General features: G+C 47.1%; 1 protein-coding gene across 1 annotated transcript in view; it reads right to left on the minus strand.

Moving 5' to 3' along the window:
• Positions 1-17874, minus strand: part of LOC136319453 (ryanodine receptor 2-like) — a 209006-nt gene extending 191132 nt beyond the window's left edge. The window contains exon 1 of the mRNA XM_066252710.1: positions 17635-17874. Within this exon, the coding sequence (XP_066108807.1) occupies positions 17635-17682 (48 nt within the window). The 5' untranslated portion in view covers positions 17683-17874. The remainder of the gene's footprint in view (positions 1-17634) is intronic.
• Between the last annotated feature and the right edge of the window lie 739 nt (positions 17875-18613).

Here is an 18613-nt window from a genome sequence, read left to right on the forward strand (position 1 = left end):
GCATGCGGGAGTCTGTCTGACTGTCTCTCCCCGTTTCCAGCTTCAGAAAAATACAAAAAAAAAAAAAAAAAAAAAAAAAGCAAGAACTGCTTTAGGAACTACATGTATTGTTCCTGAAATCAAATGAATTGTGGCTATCCTGTCTGAAGTAAATAAATGGCAGCCAAAATATATGAGGTCCTTCCATTGCCTTCTCTATAAAATCATGGAATTAGACCTGAAGTTCCTTTTTGGTCTGGAAATTCTGTGGCTATAATAAATGCTATCTCCTCCGTGAAGCCTTGGACAGTCATAATTACCAAAGGTGCATCCCTCCCTTCACACAACAGTTATCGCCTATTATGTCCGCTTATTCCTTACATTCTCCTTATTCTCTGCCCCACCTGCAAGAGAGGTAATAAACTCCCTGGAGGCAGGATCAATCTCAGAAATACTGGAGTCCAAGCACCCAGTATGGTGCTTGGCACATAGTACGTAGTCAACAAATATTTCAAAAAGAACTAAAAGATGTATCAAAACCAGAGTGAGCCTGACCAGGTGGTGACGCAGTGGATAGAGTGTTGGACTGGGATGTGGAGGGCCCAGGTTCAAAACCCCGAGGTTGCCAGCTTGAGCGCGGGCTCATCTGGTTTGAGCAAAGCTCACCAGCTTGGACCCAAGGTCGCTGGCTCGAGCAAGGGGTTACTTGGTCTGCTGTAGCCCCATGGTCAAGGCACATATGAGAAAGAAATCAATGAACAACTAAGGTGTCGCAAAGAAAAACTAATAATGATTGATGCTTCTCATCTCTCTCCATTCCTGTCTGTCTATCCCTCTCTCTGACTCTCTCTCTGTCTCTATAAAAAAAAAAACCACCAGAGTGAGACACCCCCTCACAACTCAGAATAGCTATTACCAAAAAGATAAGAGATAACAAGAGTTGGCCAGGCTGTGGAGAAAAGGGAACCCTCGCACACAGTTGGTGAGAATGTAAATTGGTACAGCCACGATGAAAAACAATATGGAGATTCCTCAAAAAATTAAAAATAGAATTACCATGTGATCTTGCAATTCTACTTCTGGGTTTCATTTATCTGAATGAAACAAAAAAGATTAACTCAAAAAGACATATACACTGTCATATTCATTGAAGCATTATTTACAATAGCCAATATATGGACAACAGAGCAGTATCCAGTGACAAATGAACAGTTAAAGAAAATGTGTTATATAATGGAATATTACTCAACCACTAAAAAAAAAAAAAATGAAATCTTGCCATCTGCAACAATATGGCTATACCTTGAGGGCACTAAGTAAAATAAGTCGGAGACAAATGTCATGATTTCACTTATATGTGGAATCTGAAAACTATACCAGCTCACAGAGAACAGATGGTAGCCAGAGGTGAGAGGGGAGTACAGGCAAAAGAACTGAAGGGCATCGAAAGGTACAAACTCCACATATAAGATTAGTAAGTCTTAGGATGTAAACTACAGCACGGTGACTGTGGTTAATAATACTGTATTATATATTTAAAAGTTGTGGCCTTGGCCAGTTAGCTCAGTTGGTTAAGAGCGTCATCCCAAAACAACATAGTTGAGGGTTCCATCCCCAGTCAGGGCACACAGGGAAGCAACCAAAGAATGCATGACTGAGTGGAACAATAAATGAATGCTTCCCTTCCCCCTCCCCTCTCTTTCCCTTCCCTTCCTCTCTCCGTCTATCTAAAAAAATAAAATAAATTAAAAATAAAAATTAAGACCTGGCTGGATAGCTCATTGGTTGGAACATTATCCCAGAATGCAGAGGTTGCCAGTTTCATTCCTCAGTCAGGGCATATACAGGAGTACCTATCTCTCTCTCTCCCTGCCTCTCTCAAATAATAAAATAACAAAATAAAATAAAATAAAACAAAATATAAAATAAAATATTGCTAAGAGAGTAGATCTTAAAAGTTCTCATCACAAGAAAAAAACCTTGTAACTATATCTGGTGATGGATATTAACTAGACTAATTGTGGTAATTATTTTGCAATACATACAAATATCACATCATTATGTTGCATACCTGCTACAATACAATGTCATACATCAACTACATCTCAAATAAATAGATATACACACACATACAAAAGTAGTCCCGCCTGACCTGTGGTGGCGCAGTGGATAAAGCATCGACCTGGAACACTGAGGTCGCCAGTTCAAAACCCTGGGCTTGCCTGGTCAAGGCACATATGGGAGTTGAGGCTTCCTGCTCCTCCCCTTTCTCTCTCTCTCTGTCTCTCTCTCTCCTCTAAAATGAATAAATAAAAAAATAATAATATAACAAAAGTAGTCCCTTGGGGGTGGGAGCGGGAACAGGGTGAGACCCTGGAGCAGGAAGGGGTGAGACCACAGTTCTCTTCTCTATTGGCCTGTGTCTTCCTGTGACTTAAGTTGGTCAATTCTGCAGGCTTTCCTCAGCGATCCTTTATTCTCCAGATGACACCATCTTCAGATGACGACCCCCTTTACTGTCACAAGGAAAACAGCAGCAGAACTGGATGCTCTAAGCTCCTCTGACAGTTAGTTGTCCATCAGCAACAACTCAGCTCAGCCTTTGCTTGTCTGTGCATCAAGAAACGTTCCCCTGATGTTTCACTGAACCTACATGCAGCACTTGTAAGTGAATCATAATTCCCAACAGCAGGCATTCTCCTCATTGAAGACATATCACATCAGATGTGTCCAGACCTACAGGGGACAGAGGGGACATTCTAAGATGATAAGGAGAGATGTGAAGGAGCATCGAGGATTAAATCCAGCGAGAGTGAGCGTGTGAGTGTTTCTGCTAAGCTTTCAAGTGTCCCATCATCCTTCGACATATTGTTCTCCTACAAGAAAAAATTGTGTTCTGCCTTGCAGGTCATAACTGCACGTGTCTCTGACATATAGTTCTTTTTTTTTTTTTCATTTTTCTGAAGCTGGAAACAGGGAGAGACAGTCAGACAGACTCCCGCATGCGCCCGACCGGGATCCACCCGGCACGCCCACCAGGGGCGACGCTCTGCCCACCAGGGGGCGATGCTCTGCCCATCCTGGGCGTCTCCATGTTGCGACCAGAGCCACTCTAGCGCCTGAGGCAGAGGCCACAGAGCCATCCCCAGCGCCCGGGCCATTTTTGCTCCAATGGAGCCTTGGCTGCGGGAGGGGAAGAGAGAGACAGAGAGGAAAGCGCAGCGGAGGGGTGGAGAAGCAAATGGGCGCTTCTCCTGTGTGCCCTGGCCAGGAATCGAACCCGGGTCCTCCACACGCTAGGCCGACGCTCTACCGCTGAGCCAACCGGCCAGGGCCCGACATATAGTTCTATAACATATTAGCTGTTTAAAAAGAAAAAAAAAAAACACCTTGAAATGAATTAGCATCTTTTAGCCTAGTCCACCAAATTTCTTATCCCAAAAATAAAATGACTCAAAATTTTCAAAAACTGCACTGGCAGAATTTGGGGGCATTTCCAAAGGTCTCAGTGGCATTTCCCTGAAGCTTCACTCTGGCCTTGCGTGCTGTTCCATGCCTTGGATGCCGTCTTTTGTATTATTTCTGCATCTCACGCGAAATCTGCTTTCACGGACATTTACTCCACCTCACAGCAGTGGCGCCTCTGAGCCCCACCGTGGCCACCTTCCTCACCTCCTCAGCTCTCGGCCCTCAGAGCTGCATGGAGCTCGTACTCAGAGGGAAGTAACACCCCTGCTCCCAGAGGATGTGGACGAGCTGCCGCTGCCTCAGCACCTGATCTATGGGGAAGGTCAGCTAGCTCCAGGCACCTCCTCTGCACGCAGTGTGAACGTGGTATAAATGCAATGTGAGGCTGTGAGTAAATGGACACCCACTTTGGGCACCTGAATTAAGACAGCCTGGTAAACTTTGTGTACAACTCTCCACCCTGTGTTTATTATCTAAATACTGTCTCACAGAATCAATTCAAGTCCACCAGCATTTCAGACACCCTATGAGGCACTGAAATTCACACTCTACATTACCATGTACCTTCCCACCCAGAGACGAGCGGCATCAGGCTGTCCTCCTGCTTTAAAATGCACTGATCTCAGGGACCTGTCTGGTCTTCCAGAGCCAGCTGCACCTGCAAACATAGGGCCAGTGACAACACTGGTCAGCACCAACCCCTGGGGCATTCTCTTAAGGATTCTGTGAGCAAATGCACGTCAAAGACTGACCGCAGACATACTGGCCTGTACATATAACTGAACCGGAGGACTAAAGTCACCAACAGGCAGGCAGGGAGCTGCGTAAAACAGCTCTGGGCTGCTGAGCCACCAGAGAGAGGGTTACCCCTCAGGGCTGCCACCATACTTCAGACAAGAGGAGGATCTGTGTCACCTCTAGGGCTGCTCTTCCTTGCCCTATGTGTGCCCCAGACAATCTTGAAAGACACATGGACACAAGTTTCCAGGTTTAGCTTTGTCTCTGGCCTTGTCACCCATGAGCCCTGGCATCTACTCTGTTCAAGAACAAAACAAGACCCTGGCCTTGCAGCTTGGTCAGTTAGAGCATCATCCCAATACACCAGGGTTGCAAGTTCGATACTAAGTCCGGGCACATACAAGAATTAACCAAGGGATGCATAAATAAGTGGAACAACAAATCCATGCTTCTCTCTCTCTCTTTCTCTCTCATTCCACCCTCCATCCCTCTTTCTTTTTTTCTAAAAATAAATAGAAATACCCAAAATACTAGAAAAAACAAGAGACCAGTATTTCACTGTACCAATGAACTTTAATATAATTTCACTTAAGGGTCAAAAACATGGTAAAAAGAGATATGAAGAACCAGCATTTCTTCATGTGTGTATGTGTCCACAATTTCCTCATGAAAATTTATTTGAATGTGAAGTAAATACAAACTCTAAAACTAAAAAATCTAAAAGAAGTTAAATCATGATTCCTTTTATTTCGATAACCAGAAACCCACTGTGGGAAATAAGTCAGCACAATTTTCAAAAGCTATAAACTCAGTGTGACATTTAGTACTTATTTTAACAATGTCCCAATTTACTCAACACTAAGGATTTTACTTTTCCTGTAATTTATCCTTTTCCTTTTCTGGTTTTTCTGTCCTCTCAAAAAATATATCTTTTACTTTATATCTTTGGTATGTATTAAATAGGAGTGAAAATAATGGGTTCATGCTAACATTAGCTGTCAATTATAAATTTGGAGGGAAGTAAAACAATTAAAAACTTCATTAGCCCTGGCTGGATAGCACGGTTAGAGCGTCATCCCAAAGCACAAAAGGTGCCAGTTCGATACCCAGTCAGGGTACATGCAGGAATACATCTATGTTCCTATGCGCGCGTGCGTGTGTGTGTGTGTGTGTGTGTGTGTGTTTTCCTTCCTCTCTTTAAAATCAATAAACTTTTTTTTAATTTCATTAAAAGCAGAAAATTTTAGCAAAAAATGGGTTTTCCATTGATTTGAGAGAGAGAAAGGAAAGGGGGAGGAGGGAGAGACGGAAAGAGAAAAAGGAAGAGCCATCAACTGATTGGTCCACTTAGTTGTGCACTCATTGGTTGCTTCTTTTATGTGCCCTGACCAAGGATCAAACCCACCACCTCAGCACACCAGGACAATACTCTATCCACTGAGGCACCCGGCCAGGGTCGAGCAAAAAGGTCTTTAAATTACAAACTTATTTAAGTAAAAAGAAAAGTGTTACCATAATAGAACATCCAACTGTTCTTCCTGCCCCAGTGATGGGGATGTGACCTCTGCCCTTGCTCAACAATCACACTGTCTCCCTTGCACACTAAGAACTGTGTCCCGCCTGACCTGTGGTGGCGCAGTGGATAAAGCGTCGACCTGGAAATGCTGAGGTCGCCGGTTCGAAACCCTGGGCTTGCCTGGTCAAGGCACATATGGGAGTTGATGCTTCTTGCTCCTCCCCCTTCTCTCTCTCTGTTTCTCTCTATCTCCCTCTCTCTCTCCTTTCTAAAATGAATAAATAAAAATATTTTTAAAAAATGAAATGGGAAATTATTAAAAAAAAAAAAAGAACTGTGTCCCAAGAACAAACATGCGTGCACAGCACCCACCAAGCATCTCCTACCTCGACCTTCTCATGCCCCGCAAGGCCCTGTCAGCCTCTGAGCTCCTCCAGCCCTCTCTGCCATTCCATGCATTTTGCCCAACACCTGCCTTGGCTCCCAGTTAAAGGTTTCCTTCAGGTAAAATGATGAATACTGATCCTAAGTTGGCAGCAGCAGGTACCTGGGCACAGGTGTCAGTGTGTCCACCTCTCTGGTGAGCTTCCTCTGGAGAGCAAGTTATGCTCAGAGAGTGAGCCGACAGGTAGCCCTGTCTCCTCTAAACCCCGCATGTGAGTCACTTGGAAAAAGCTTCAGAGCGGTGTCATGCAGAATCGTCACTACAGAGCCTTTATTGGGCCCCAGCACCAGAAAACATGTCCTCCCTCTGGATTTTGAAGCCAACTGTAACATTTCTGGAACCCCGGTAATACGGGCACTTCTTCACCAGCCCCATTGGGACAGGAAGCCCAGGCAGCACCTCAACAGTGAGACGGGGAAGGATCTGCGGCCACAGCCAGTGGGAGCTCAGCTCCTGAGTCTGATCCAGGCCAAGGGCAGGCATCCCTATACTCGCCCTTCACAACGGTCTGCGTCTGGCCGACCCCATGGCTCTTCATAGAGCCAGTCCACCTTACCTTTCCAGGAAGGAATTCTATAGGACCATCAATCCCAAGTCACACAACCATTTCTTGGCAGAGTCCCTGTCCTAGCGTTCTTCCCATTATTAATGAAGGTGAAGGAAAGTGGATAAAACTGCTGCACAGATGCCCCGGCGAGGCCCAGAACTCACCTCGCCATCCAGACAGCTGCTTCTCAACAGAAACACAGACTCTGCCTGGAACCCCAACACTCAGACTCACTAAATCCTTCATGTACTCTTTCCCTCCTTCCTTCTTTGCCTAGGCAACTGCGACCAACTTCCCTCTTGAGTTCCCTGACAAGCCCGCGAGGATGTCCTCCCTGTGGCTCAGGAGCCACTGCGGCCCTCCCATGCCGAGCTGAGCTGACTGGGGGCACTCACTCACCATCTCTGCCTCCTCTCGGAATTTAACTGCCACCTCCTCCCCTCTACTCTCATGCCCCCTCTCTGTGCCTGCTTCCCCCGTAAATCTCTTTCTTTCTCCATCTGAACTCAACCAACTGATTTTCACAACTACTGGGGGAGGACAGAGGGTCGACCCTCTGGTCCCCTCCTCCACTTGCCCTGAGACTCCTCTCCACCCAGCTCTGTAGTTAACACTGTGCAAAGCATCACAGGAAACCAATGCCCCCGACACAATCAGAGTGTGGGGGCCAAATTCAGGGCCACAAGAAAGTGATAGAATATGGAGCACTGTAAAGCTCCAGGTGGTCAGGGAAAGGACGGGTGGGAGGGGGTGGTCCAGAAACTGACTGAACTAAAGTCGGTATCAAATCTGACTTCTCGACTAGGAACGAGAAGTGACACGAGCGGGACAGGAACCTGGAGCTGAGGTGTGGGGAAGTGACAAGGGGTTTTAGGAGGACTGCTGTGGCAGAAGAATCCAAGGTGGGCTGCAGAGTGGGAGGAAGGGGCCTCAAAGCTAGAATAAGCAGTGAGGAGGACAGAGTCACATCTGCACTGGAGTGCCGAGGACACAACAGAAGGTGATGACAAATTAGATATAAGGGAGAAAAAGGACGGCAGTAGTGCACTGAGCCCCCACCATGGACCAGGCACTGAAATAGGTTCTCACATAAATTCTGTCATATGACCTTCAGAAATCTCTCTGAGACAGCTAACAGAATTTTATAAAGGAAATTTTTAAAAAATTATTCCATAAAGCCACATACTACTGGTTGGTTCAGGCCTCAGACTCAGGTTTTCTGAAGGTCACAATCACACTGGTGCTGCAAAGCCATGGCTGGAATGCAGTGCCACTGGCTGACACAGAGCTACTGCGAGGAAAAGCCACTTTGGGGTCCAAACACAGGGGAGCTCAGGACGGAGTGTCAGGAGGCGGACTGGAGTCAGAACAGAGGCCATGAGAAACCGGCAATAAGGGGCCAACGGCTGTCAGATCTGTGGTGGGTTTCTTCTACAAAAAGGAATGGCTTTGGGGAAGTTCTAGTCATTTCTCCGGCTCTCAGAGCTGGATGAAGTCACTGTTAAGTCTTTTCAAACTCTAGTATTCCAAGGATCCCAGACTTTCTGGCACAGATAAGCTCACAAAAGCAGGAGAGACAAAACAGGAAACAGGACAGAATATTTTGGGATAACCCCAGACTTGAAGTAGATGCAGTAAAAAGAACCCCAAAAAAGCATGATCAGAAACGTACAAAAATAACTAAGACTATGCCGTGTCTCCAAAGCCAAACAGGAACTTCACAGAGGAGGAGTTTGAAGATCTACAGGAAGAGGGGTGGAAAGCAGCATTTAGATTCGGAGGAGGAGGCTCCTGGTGACACCAGTACAGTAGCTTTAACAGGAAAGGGAAGCTACATAATGATTTCAAGGAGAGGTGGAGACCACATCTGGAGCAGAAAAGAAGCTAAGTGAAGCACCAAAAACATTTGAAGATGGGAAACATTAGCATGCTCCAAGTCCCACCAGAAGGGACAAGTGAAAAGGGAGGCAGAGAGAGCATGGAACCCAAACTAGGTTCCCCTCCTGGACCAGGGAGCAGGTCCTGAGATCCAGGACACACGAGGACTGCAACTCTGGAAAGGAGAAAAGAAGCCTCCTCATCAGGGGTTGAATGACAAGAGGGCAGATCTGGACAGTAAACCCTGTGAAGATGAAGATAAGGGAAGAACAGTGTGCTATAAACCACCTTTTCAACAAATCTTCAGAGATTTTCACACACTTTTTTTTTTAAGTGAGAGGAGGGTAGATAGTGAGGCAGATTCCCACATGCACCCCAACTGGGATCTACCCAGCAACTCCCATCTGGGGCCAATGCTCAAATCAATCAGTTATTCTTAGTGCCTGAGGCCAATACTCAAACCAATCCAGCCACTGACTGCAAAAGGGGAAGTGGGGGGAGAGGGAGGGGAACAGAAGCAAATGGTCACTTGTGTGCCAGGGATCAAACTCGGGATGCCCACACACTGGGCTGACACTCTATCCACTGAGCTAACTTGGCCAGGGCCCACACACTTTCATTACTCTATGTGAGGAGCCACTGCGCCACCTCACCCGCAGGTGTTGTAAAGTACCAAAAGCTACAGAATCAATATTAATATTTTAAGAGGCTTAAAGAACATTTTAGTAATTTGGGTTAAGGTGTGCAGAGAAATTTTGAGAATAATCTCTGTACTGTGTGATTGGCATAAACCCAGGATGGCCCTTGGCATTGTATTGTGAATGCAAAGGGGAGGAAAACATGGATTCCCAGACATTCCACCACACCTGTGGGGAAAGGGGTGAATGGCTAGCCAGGTGCAGGAAGAGAAAAGCCAAAATAAACCTTTTCTTATAGTAATGAGCCATTTGCATCATTTGTCCCCATGAAACTACCTCTCCTATGTAAATGCATATGGTTAATACGTGTGACTGGACAGAGAGATGGCGGATAAACACTAGAAAATATAGAAATGCCTTTTAATATGTAAAAGAGACATCTTTCTACCATTGTGTTAACTTGTAAATTTTGTTTTCTCCAAAATGATGTATGGCTTGCAAATTGAACATGGTCCTATCATGTTAAAGGACATATTACTATAACCAATAGTGGTAAAGGGCACTAATTGCAATTTTTGCTTCTGTACTTCCCACTTACAAAACTATAAAAATTAGGTAGAACAAAAGGCCGGCGCACTCTCCCTCAGATTTCTGTTGGAGTTGCCGCCACTTGGCCAAGCTAGACAATAAAGCTTTGATGTGTAATCGATGGATTTTGTTCGTGTCTTCAATGTTTCGAGTCCCTCTGGATTAGGCTTAACACTATGTTGCTATATGGACTGAATGCTTGCACTCCCCAAAATTTACACATTGAAATCCTAACTCCCAATGGTATGGCAGCAGGAGGTGAGGCACTGATGGCTAACTAGGACATGAGGGTGGAACCCTGATGAATGGGATTAGTTCCCTTAGGAGAAAAAACACAAGGCTCCTGATTTCTCTCTTGGCCCTATAAGGATACAAGGCTGTCATCTGCAAACCAGGAAACAGGCTTTCACCACACGAGGGATCTACCGGCACTTTGATCTAGAAACCCCTAACTTTCAGAACTGTGAGAAATCCATGTTTGTTGTCAGAGCCGCCAGTCTAGAGTACACTGCTAAAGCAGCAACTAACTTGGAGAGTGACACTAGGCCAAATCATTTCAGCTCCCTGAGCTTTAGTTTCCTAATCAGCAAAATGACAAAGGAGGAGGTGGCAAGGGTAGAGTGGGGGTACTTTCTGAAAGTCTATTCCTGCCCTAATAGCCTCGAGTTTACACATGCATTTTTCCTCCTCACAGCTCCAGCTCTAAGTGCAGCTCTAACGCTTCTCTTTACAATTACCATCTCTCCCCAAGTATAAGATGCTCCCATGTATAAGACACACCTTAATTTTGGGGTCCAAAATTTGAAAAAAGTATATATTATATAAAGCTATTGAACTCAAGTTTTATTCATCATAAAATTCATACAACTCCTCATCACTGTCAAAACTCCATTCATTAGCTTGTCCTCATCTGTGTCTGAGGACAAATCACTGTCTTCATATATTGCCTGATCCTCAGTTCCACCTGTGGCATTTGAAATGCCATACTTCTACAACCCTATATAAGACACACCCAATTTTTAGACCCCAAATTTTTCAGGAAAATGTGCATCTTATACATGGGGAAATGCAGTATAATGGCAGCTCCCATATCTCCTTATTTTGGATGCTTCTTTAACACCTTATCTTATGCCATGCATAAAGAAAGTGTACAACAAATGCTTCTCTGAATTAATAAAAAAACCCATGATGTCAGAGTTCCTGAAGACAAACGAGCTGCATCCTGCCTTCTGCTTCCCCAAAGCACAGGCACCCAGCAGTTTTCATTGTTTTCTGGGTAATTCAGCATTGATAAAAACGCTTATACAAACCCAAAGTACAAGTAAGATTGAATGTGGAGTAAATTGGTGCCCTAAGTGTTTTAGAGTCTGCCCTTTCAGCCAATGTGAACACAACTATTTCCATATAAAAATAGTAAGTCTGGTGACATGAGCGTAGGTGGGCTCTTCCTTGAAAAAACTCCACAGTGCCCATCTACTGTATATAAAGCTCCTCATGTCTTCATTACCAAGGAGCGAAGGGGCAAGTTGCCATTGCTCACCTGGAGTCTATAATTTGTCCTCTATGTCATTCCTACAGCAAGGGAAGACTGATGGTACATTCTGTTTGCTGAAAACCTGAAACATGCTTATGTAGATGATAAAGCAGCTCTCCCAGCTAGATAGGCCATCAGCCCAAGACCTGAGGTCCTGTCTTGATTCCACACCACGCACGGGCCCTGTACAACCAGCCTCCCTGTGCCTCGAGAGACTCGGACTCAGGCTGAATGTCTGCCCAATCCATTCAGTGCTGAGCTCTGGCATTTGCACTTCATAACTGCTCTTATTCACTGCTGCACACTTTCTGAGATGCTTCCTATCCTTTCCAAGTAAGATGTACAAGCACAGAGAAGACATGTGCTGTAAGACAGCTAACCCCGCAAAGCAGCGGTTCTCAACCTGTGGGTCGCAACCCCGGAGGGGGTTGAACGACCAAAACACAGGGGTCGCCTAAAGCCATCGGAAATACATAATTTATTTAAAAATGTATTGTATAATAAATATGTATTTTCCGATGGCTTTAGGCGACCCCTGTGTTTTGGTCGCGACCCACAGGTTGAGAACCGCTGCCACAAAGGAACACGGGGGAACCTAAAGCCATTCCCAGGGGAGCAGACTTTGCAGCCAGGACCATTGTACATCTCAGTCTATACAGAAATACAAACTACAGAGCAGTACACCCCAATAGTAACTCAACCGCACTTGCACAGGTGAAAGAAAGGCAAAGTATTTGGAAAACCAACTCTTGACCAAGGTCATTTACATCAAGGAATTCCTTCTATATAATTCAATAAGATTGCTTGAAAAAAAAAACAGGAGTATAACTAAAAAGATCTACTTTTTTATTGATTTTCAGAAAAACAGAGAGAGGAAGGATGGGAGAGAGTGGAAGAGAGAGAGAGAGAAAGAGAGACGAGCATTTATTTGTTGTTCCACCTAACTGTGCCTTCATTGGTTGCTTGACATAAGTGCCCTAACCAGGGATCGAACCCATAAACTTGGCGTTTCAGGATGATGCTCTAACTGACGAGCTAACTGGCCAGGGCCAAATGATCTATGTTTTTAAACAGTATGTCACAGTCCATTGCTACACTGGTTCCAAGTCATGGGTATGTTTAGATGTGACAGTAAACAAACCCATTACGGGATGAGGGCATATTTCATGATAGGATTCTACTAAGTGTCTCAGAACATCCCGAGTCCAAATGCAAATGTTCTGAATTTCTCTCAGGGATAAACACATCAGAGTGTGCATGCTTCCAGCTGGCAAGGAAGCCACTGACTCAGAGATGAGCGTCTTCTGCATAACTATTTGAAAGAAAATCAGCAAACTCAGATTTGCATGCTGGAAAAGAGACCGGGCACCAGTGCTAACAAAAACCCCTCCCAAATGAGGAATCAATTCACAGCAGTGGACCTGACACATGGACACAGCCACGAAAGAGTTCACCTTTGCTTCCTTAACAATGATCATGGGATACTGGCGTCCCTAGAGTCTGCAAGGGTGGCACTGACAGGGGTAGTGGCACTGGAGGGGCAATTAGAGCCTGCAGGCTTTGACCCCAAATTGGTGCTGCTGGCTCAGCACCTGCTAGATCCGCTGCCCACAGATAAGCAGATCAAGACCAGGCCCTTCCTCGAGACAGTGTCCACCTGTCATCCTTCTTTGACTGCTTTGGGTCCCCAGCGTTTAGTCATCAAGGCAGACATAAGTGGCAATATCACGAATATCGATGCTGGGTTTGACACCGACTCAGCCACGTTCTGGACTGGGCAGGACATCCTGGGAGCACCCACATGGAGCAGAGTGGCCCAGAGTGGGGGCATGCTGGTGCTGATGTGGCTGAGAAGAGCCTCTGCGTCCTCCCAGTCTTCCTCCAGACTATCTACGACAGAGAGCAGGACTAGAGTGACGGCCTCGCAGAGCACCACAGCTGGATCATGTGTGCCGCCTTCCAAGCAGCACTGCACATGGAACCCTGCAGCTCCGACTTCCTGAAGCGCTCTCCAAGGGCCAGAGCACATGTGACAGAGGCGTGCCTGGAGAAGGTCTGCCTCTTCCTGGTCAACTACACGGCCACCATTGACATTATCAATGAGATGTGCACCAAAATGACCATCAAGCTCAGCTCGAAGGTGTAGGCATGCCCTGTGGCGGGCACCCCCAGGCCACTCCCAGACACAGACAACCCCAAGTCACTGTGAATCAAAACCACAGCCGCCCCTGGCCTGCGTCTCCCAGAGCAGCCCAGAGTCTGGCCAGGGTGTGCGGGAGGACAGCCCTGGTTTTTTTTTTTTTTTTTTTTTTTTTTCATTTTTCTGAAGCTGGAAACAGGGAGAGACATTCAGACAGACTCCCGCATGCACCCGACCGGGATCCTCCCGGCTCTGCCCATCCTGGGCGTCGCCATGTTGCGACCAGAGCCACTCTAGCGCCTGGGGCAGAGGCCACAGAGCCATCCCCAGCGCCCGGGCCATCTTTGCTCCAATGGAGCCTTGGCTGCGGGAGGGGAAGAGAGAGACAGAGAGGGAAAGCGCGGCGGAGGGGTGGAGAAGCAAATGGGTGCTTCTCCTGTGTGCCCTGGCCGGGAATCGAACCCGGGTCCTCCGCACGCTAGGCCGACGCTCTACCGCTGAGCCAACCGGCCAGGGCAAGGTTTTTTTTAAAAGTCATTTTTGGGTCTCTCTTAACGGAACAATAAATAACAATCCTCCTTCTGAATCGCCTTTGCTTTTCACGACAGCACAGACTGACTGTACCCTTCATTTCAGTGTGGTAAAAAAACAATTCATGCTGTGAATACATCAAGTCCAGGGCTGTCCTGGTTTCTCCCCCCACACAGAGCATGACTCTGGGGAAGTCCCATCATTTACTTCACTTTAAAAATAAGCATGTGTCCTTCTAAGGATCTGGCGCAATGATGTTTCGGGTATTTTAAGGGCCATAAGGAGTTTGATTAGAAATTATATAGGACCCCTACTGTGGAATTTAAATAAAGAAAAAAAGCAAACTGGTGGGTATTCCCATGTGGTCGCACAGCCTAGCCTCACAGACAGTCATTACAGACCTGCTCTTTCTTACTGTCTTTTTTCCAAATGGTTTCTTTAATAGCTGAAAACAACTAGCAAGTCTTTGATGACGGAGACAAGGGAGCTTTATTTTTTTTAATTGAATTTATTAGGGTGACACTAGTTAACATAATCATACAGGAAATGTTAGCCTTTGCAACAGCACGGATGGATCTGGAGATCATAATGCTAAGTGAAATAAGCCAGTCAGAGAAAGAAAAGTACCATATATTCTACTCTTACGTGGAATCTAGTGAACAAAATTAACTACCAAGCAAAACAGAGATAGACTCATAGAGTGCAGGCTGACAGCTGCCTGAGGGGTGGGAAGTGGTGTGCTAGGCCGAAGAATAGAGAAAAAAAAAACACTTTATTTCTTTTAATGTTTATTTTATTGATTTCAGAGAAAGGAAGAGAGAGACAGAGAGAGAGCTAGAGGAACATCTATTCCCATATGTGCCCTGACTGGGGGATCGAACTGACACCTCTGTGCTTTGGGATGATAATCGAACCAACTGAGCTATCTGGCCAGGGAAAGGACTTTCTTTTAAAGCTTTTAAAGCTATCAGGCACATACTTAACCAGAGATGACTGAAGTTGCATACTTCTACATAATTACTTCTTTCTGGGACAGCTTTTCCAACCTAAGAAACATACATGTGTATTTTCTCAAGGGGGAGACCATGACCCGCCCAGATGCTGAGACCTGAGGAAACGCCTAACTGCCTTAACTGTTCTTCCTGGTGCTAAAAATATGTATTTTTAAAGTATTTGGGTAAATAGAAGAACCCCCAAAGAACGGTGTGTGTTAAAAACCCAATGAGGAACAACTGGTGATTTTTATGCAAAAACTAAATAATTCTTAATAAATAAATCTTAATTTTGGAATAAAAAACAAAGATCATGGACCTCTTCTAGAAGGAAGGGGAAAGCCTTCTGTAGATAGAAGGAAGCCGAAAATGCCTCCATGAGCTGCAGTGCTGGAATAAAATCCAAGATAATACTTAAGATACTTTAATTAAAATATATGAAATGTCTGTTCACAACTGCTGTCTCTTAATCACTGTTTGATTTTCTTCTCTTAAGCACAATAGCTTCATCCATAATCTATAACTGTTTTAGCTAATGTATAGATTGATACTCACTGAGCAATTTGCTTTAAAAAAATAACTCACATGGCAAGATTATACACAACGGAGGAATAAACCCCCAAGAAACGAAAAATTTACTAGAAGAACTATTTTCTCTTTGTTATTAACTCCATTGACATTTCTGAATTATTAATATTTTCAGGTTAAGAGAACTAAGGTGGAAGGGAGCAAGGGCAGGACAGGAGTTGGTGAAGGATTTGAGAATTTCCACATTAAACGTGTAAAATATAGAGGGACGGCATGTTTTCCTTTCCGACGTTCATGCTACACAAGAAAATTCCTCGGCTCCCCTGTGCTACCTCCTTCAAGGTCATTTATCATGAACACAACAGCCTACCGTGCTTTATTAAAAGAACATCCCAGCCTAGGACTGTCATATCTCAACCCAGCACCCACTTATCAGAGGTGTTGCGGCAGCTGACAGGCAGCTGTCTAGGTGCCCAGACTGAACATTACTTTATATGTGCAGAATCCCATCAGCAAGCAAACAACTTGGGGCCCATTAAGTATTCTGATAACACCACCTCCCTGAGCTTGGCTTTAACATTTAAGCCTGCAGGAAGCCCTTTAGTGCATTGAAGCCTTCCAAAATATTCTAGCTGATTCTAACTCTACGGAACTTGGGGAAAAATGAATTTAAAAATTACACAATAATTATTTTGCCACCTGAACAAAAGATCTGGTAGTTTTTAGAAACATCTTTTCATGTGGTTTTTAACATTTTTTTTAAAAAAAACCTTATAGACGGTTTTCCACTAAATAAAATAAATAGTGAACAGGGTCTCCCCAGTTGGGCCTCCAATAGCATATGTTGGTGCATAACAGCCACTAGGTCAAACTCTTCGCCTCCTAATGTGTACCCTAGATTCCAACCTTTCCAAAGGCTTTTCCCCCCCTTAATACGAAAACGAGTGCCAAAAAGGAAAAATTAGAAGAGTAAAAACAATCACAATGTTCTTGGACAAATGTACTGTTTTCAGTTGCTTAGCACCCAAATCCATCAAGACTATTTTTCACATCTAAAAGTTACTGTATGGTTAATGTTTCAAAATTTGAATATCTCTACGCCTTTCTTGATTGTGGAGATGATTATAACTGGAAGTTGAGGAAAGAAGTGGCAGCAGAAGCTGCGGTCCTGGAAGGGGGTTGAGGGAGCCCTGTCGGGGAATATCCTTCGGAGAAGAGGATGGAGTGGAGGGAAAGGCTAAGCAAACGCTAACTAGGTTATTCTCAACACCGAGGGAGAGGCTCTGGGTCCTCGCCGAGGCGAGCAGTGCCTCCGCCCGCCCGGGAAGAATCTGCAGCGAGAAGAGCGGCGAGGACGGAGCAGTGCCAAGAGATGCTTACGGAGAAAATATGGTCCTAGTGCGGCGCCGACCTTTCCCGGCTGCCACAGGTGTGGAAATTCCGGGTAGCCATCTGCCCTTGAGCGCGCGCGCGCACACACACACACACACACACACACACACACTATGCTGCTTTCGGCATCTAGAAGCATCATTTGGGGAACGACACGTCCGCGATGCCCCGCCTCCGCGCACACACGGAGTTCGCGGCCCTTCCACGTTCTGCAAGCGGCAACAGCACCACGGCCCAGCCCAGGACCGCGGTGACCGCGCAGGCGACCCTGACCCCTTGCGGCCCCGGGACTGAAGGGAACCTCAGGTGATGTCCTGCACCCCCTCACGGCGGCTGGGCACGCGCTGCGCCAAGAGGGCGAATCCCCGGCGCAGGAGGGCGCGGGGCAAGTTCGACAGCCCGAGACCCCTGCCCCCGCGGTGACAGCTGCCCCCCTTGCCCGTTCCTCCGCGGACCTTAAGGTCCCAGTCGGCCGACCAGTCCGCCCAGACCCTCCTGCTCCCCCGGCGCGGGGACTCCGCGAGTCCGTCCTCGGTGCCTGGGACCGTGCCCGTGCACACCTGCCGTCCGCGCTCCGTGCCCCGCTGTCCACACGCGCGGACACGCAGCCTGCCTCGCTCGCCCAGCACGCACACCTGCACCGATGGGGACGCGCCCCCGCCCAGACACCGCTAGGGCCACCCGGCGCCGATCCCCGGGGAATCCGCGGAGCGCGCTTACAGTCCGCAGGAACTGGATCTCGTCCTCGCCGTCGCCCGCTTCGGCCATGGCTCCCACTGCTGACTCGGCGCCCCTCGCTTTGTTCCCGCTGCCGCTGCGGCCGCTGCTGCCTAGAGCTGGGCGGAGGGGACGGGCGCCGGGTGCAGAGCGCAGGCGGCCCTGCTGCACCGCCGCAGCGGAGGTGGCGGCGGCTGGCAGGGCTTCCCCGCGCTGCGTGGACAGGGACGCGAAGACCCGCACCCGGCGCTTCCGCAGCGGCGAATACTCAGCTGGCTCCCAAACCAAAGAGTGCGCGGAGCGGAAAGCGGATTGGCGCGCGGGGGCGGAGCGGGGGCGGCGGGAAGCCCGGCCCCTCCGTGGCAGGTGATCCGCAGCCTCTCCCAGCCGCTGGAGCCGGGGCCAGCGCCCCGTGCTGGCCGCGCCGGGTATCGGCCCGGGCGCAGCGGCGGACGCGCGCGCGCAGCTCCACCTGCGCCTGTGTAGTCATGGCGGTTCGCCTGCTCCTGGGCCCTCAAATCCGCATTCGGCGTCACTACTTCCGGAGGGGCTGCGGCAGGAACTGCCACAGCACTATGGGTGCACGCAACAGTCGTTTTTCGCCAGGTGCACTGAGCGGCTAATCTCCAAATTAAGGTTACCCACCACTGTATTTTCCACTTGGATTCCTTCTGCTCCCCAACCACGTGAAAATTCTTCAGCGTGTAGTTCGAGGTACCATACTTTCACAGATTAATCATACAACGTGCTCGGCGCACAGACCTTCGCAAATCACTCAGCAAATTCCTGGTGAGTACCTGTGCCCTGCACTGTGGTGCCAGACCGGCCTGAGTTTATACTTCAGGGCGGCAGTGCAAACCCTAATTCTGTAAGCAATTGCAATGAAGTATGGGATTATTATCCCCTGTACCAGGGGATCACTGACGAGCTATAAACTCAGACTTTGGAACTCACTATCCTCACTATAAAGCCAGTTATTTCT

The sequence above is a fragment of the Saccopteryx bilineata genome, chromosome 1 (genome assembly GCF_036850765.1).
Source record: "Saccopteryx bilineata isolate mSacBil1 chromosome 1, mSacBil1_pri_phased_curated, whole genome shotgun sequence".
In the NCBI taxonomy this organism is placed as follows: Eukaryota; Metazoa; Chordata; class Mammalia; order Chiroptera; family Emballonuridae; genus Saccopteryx; species Saccopteryx bilineata.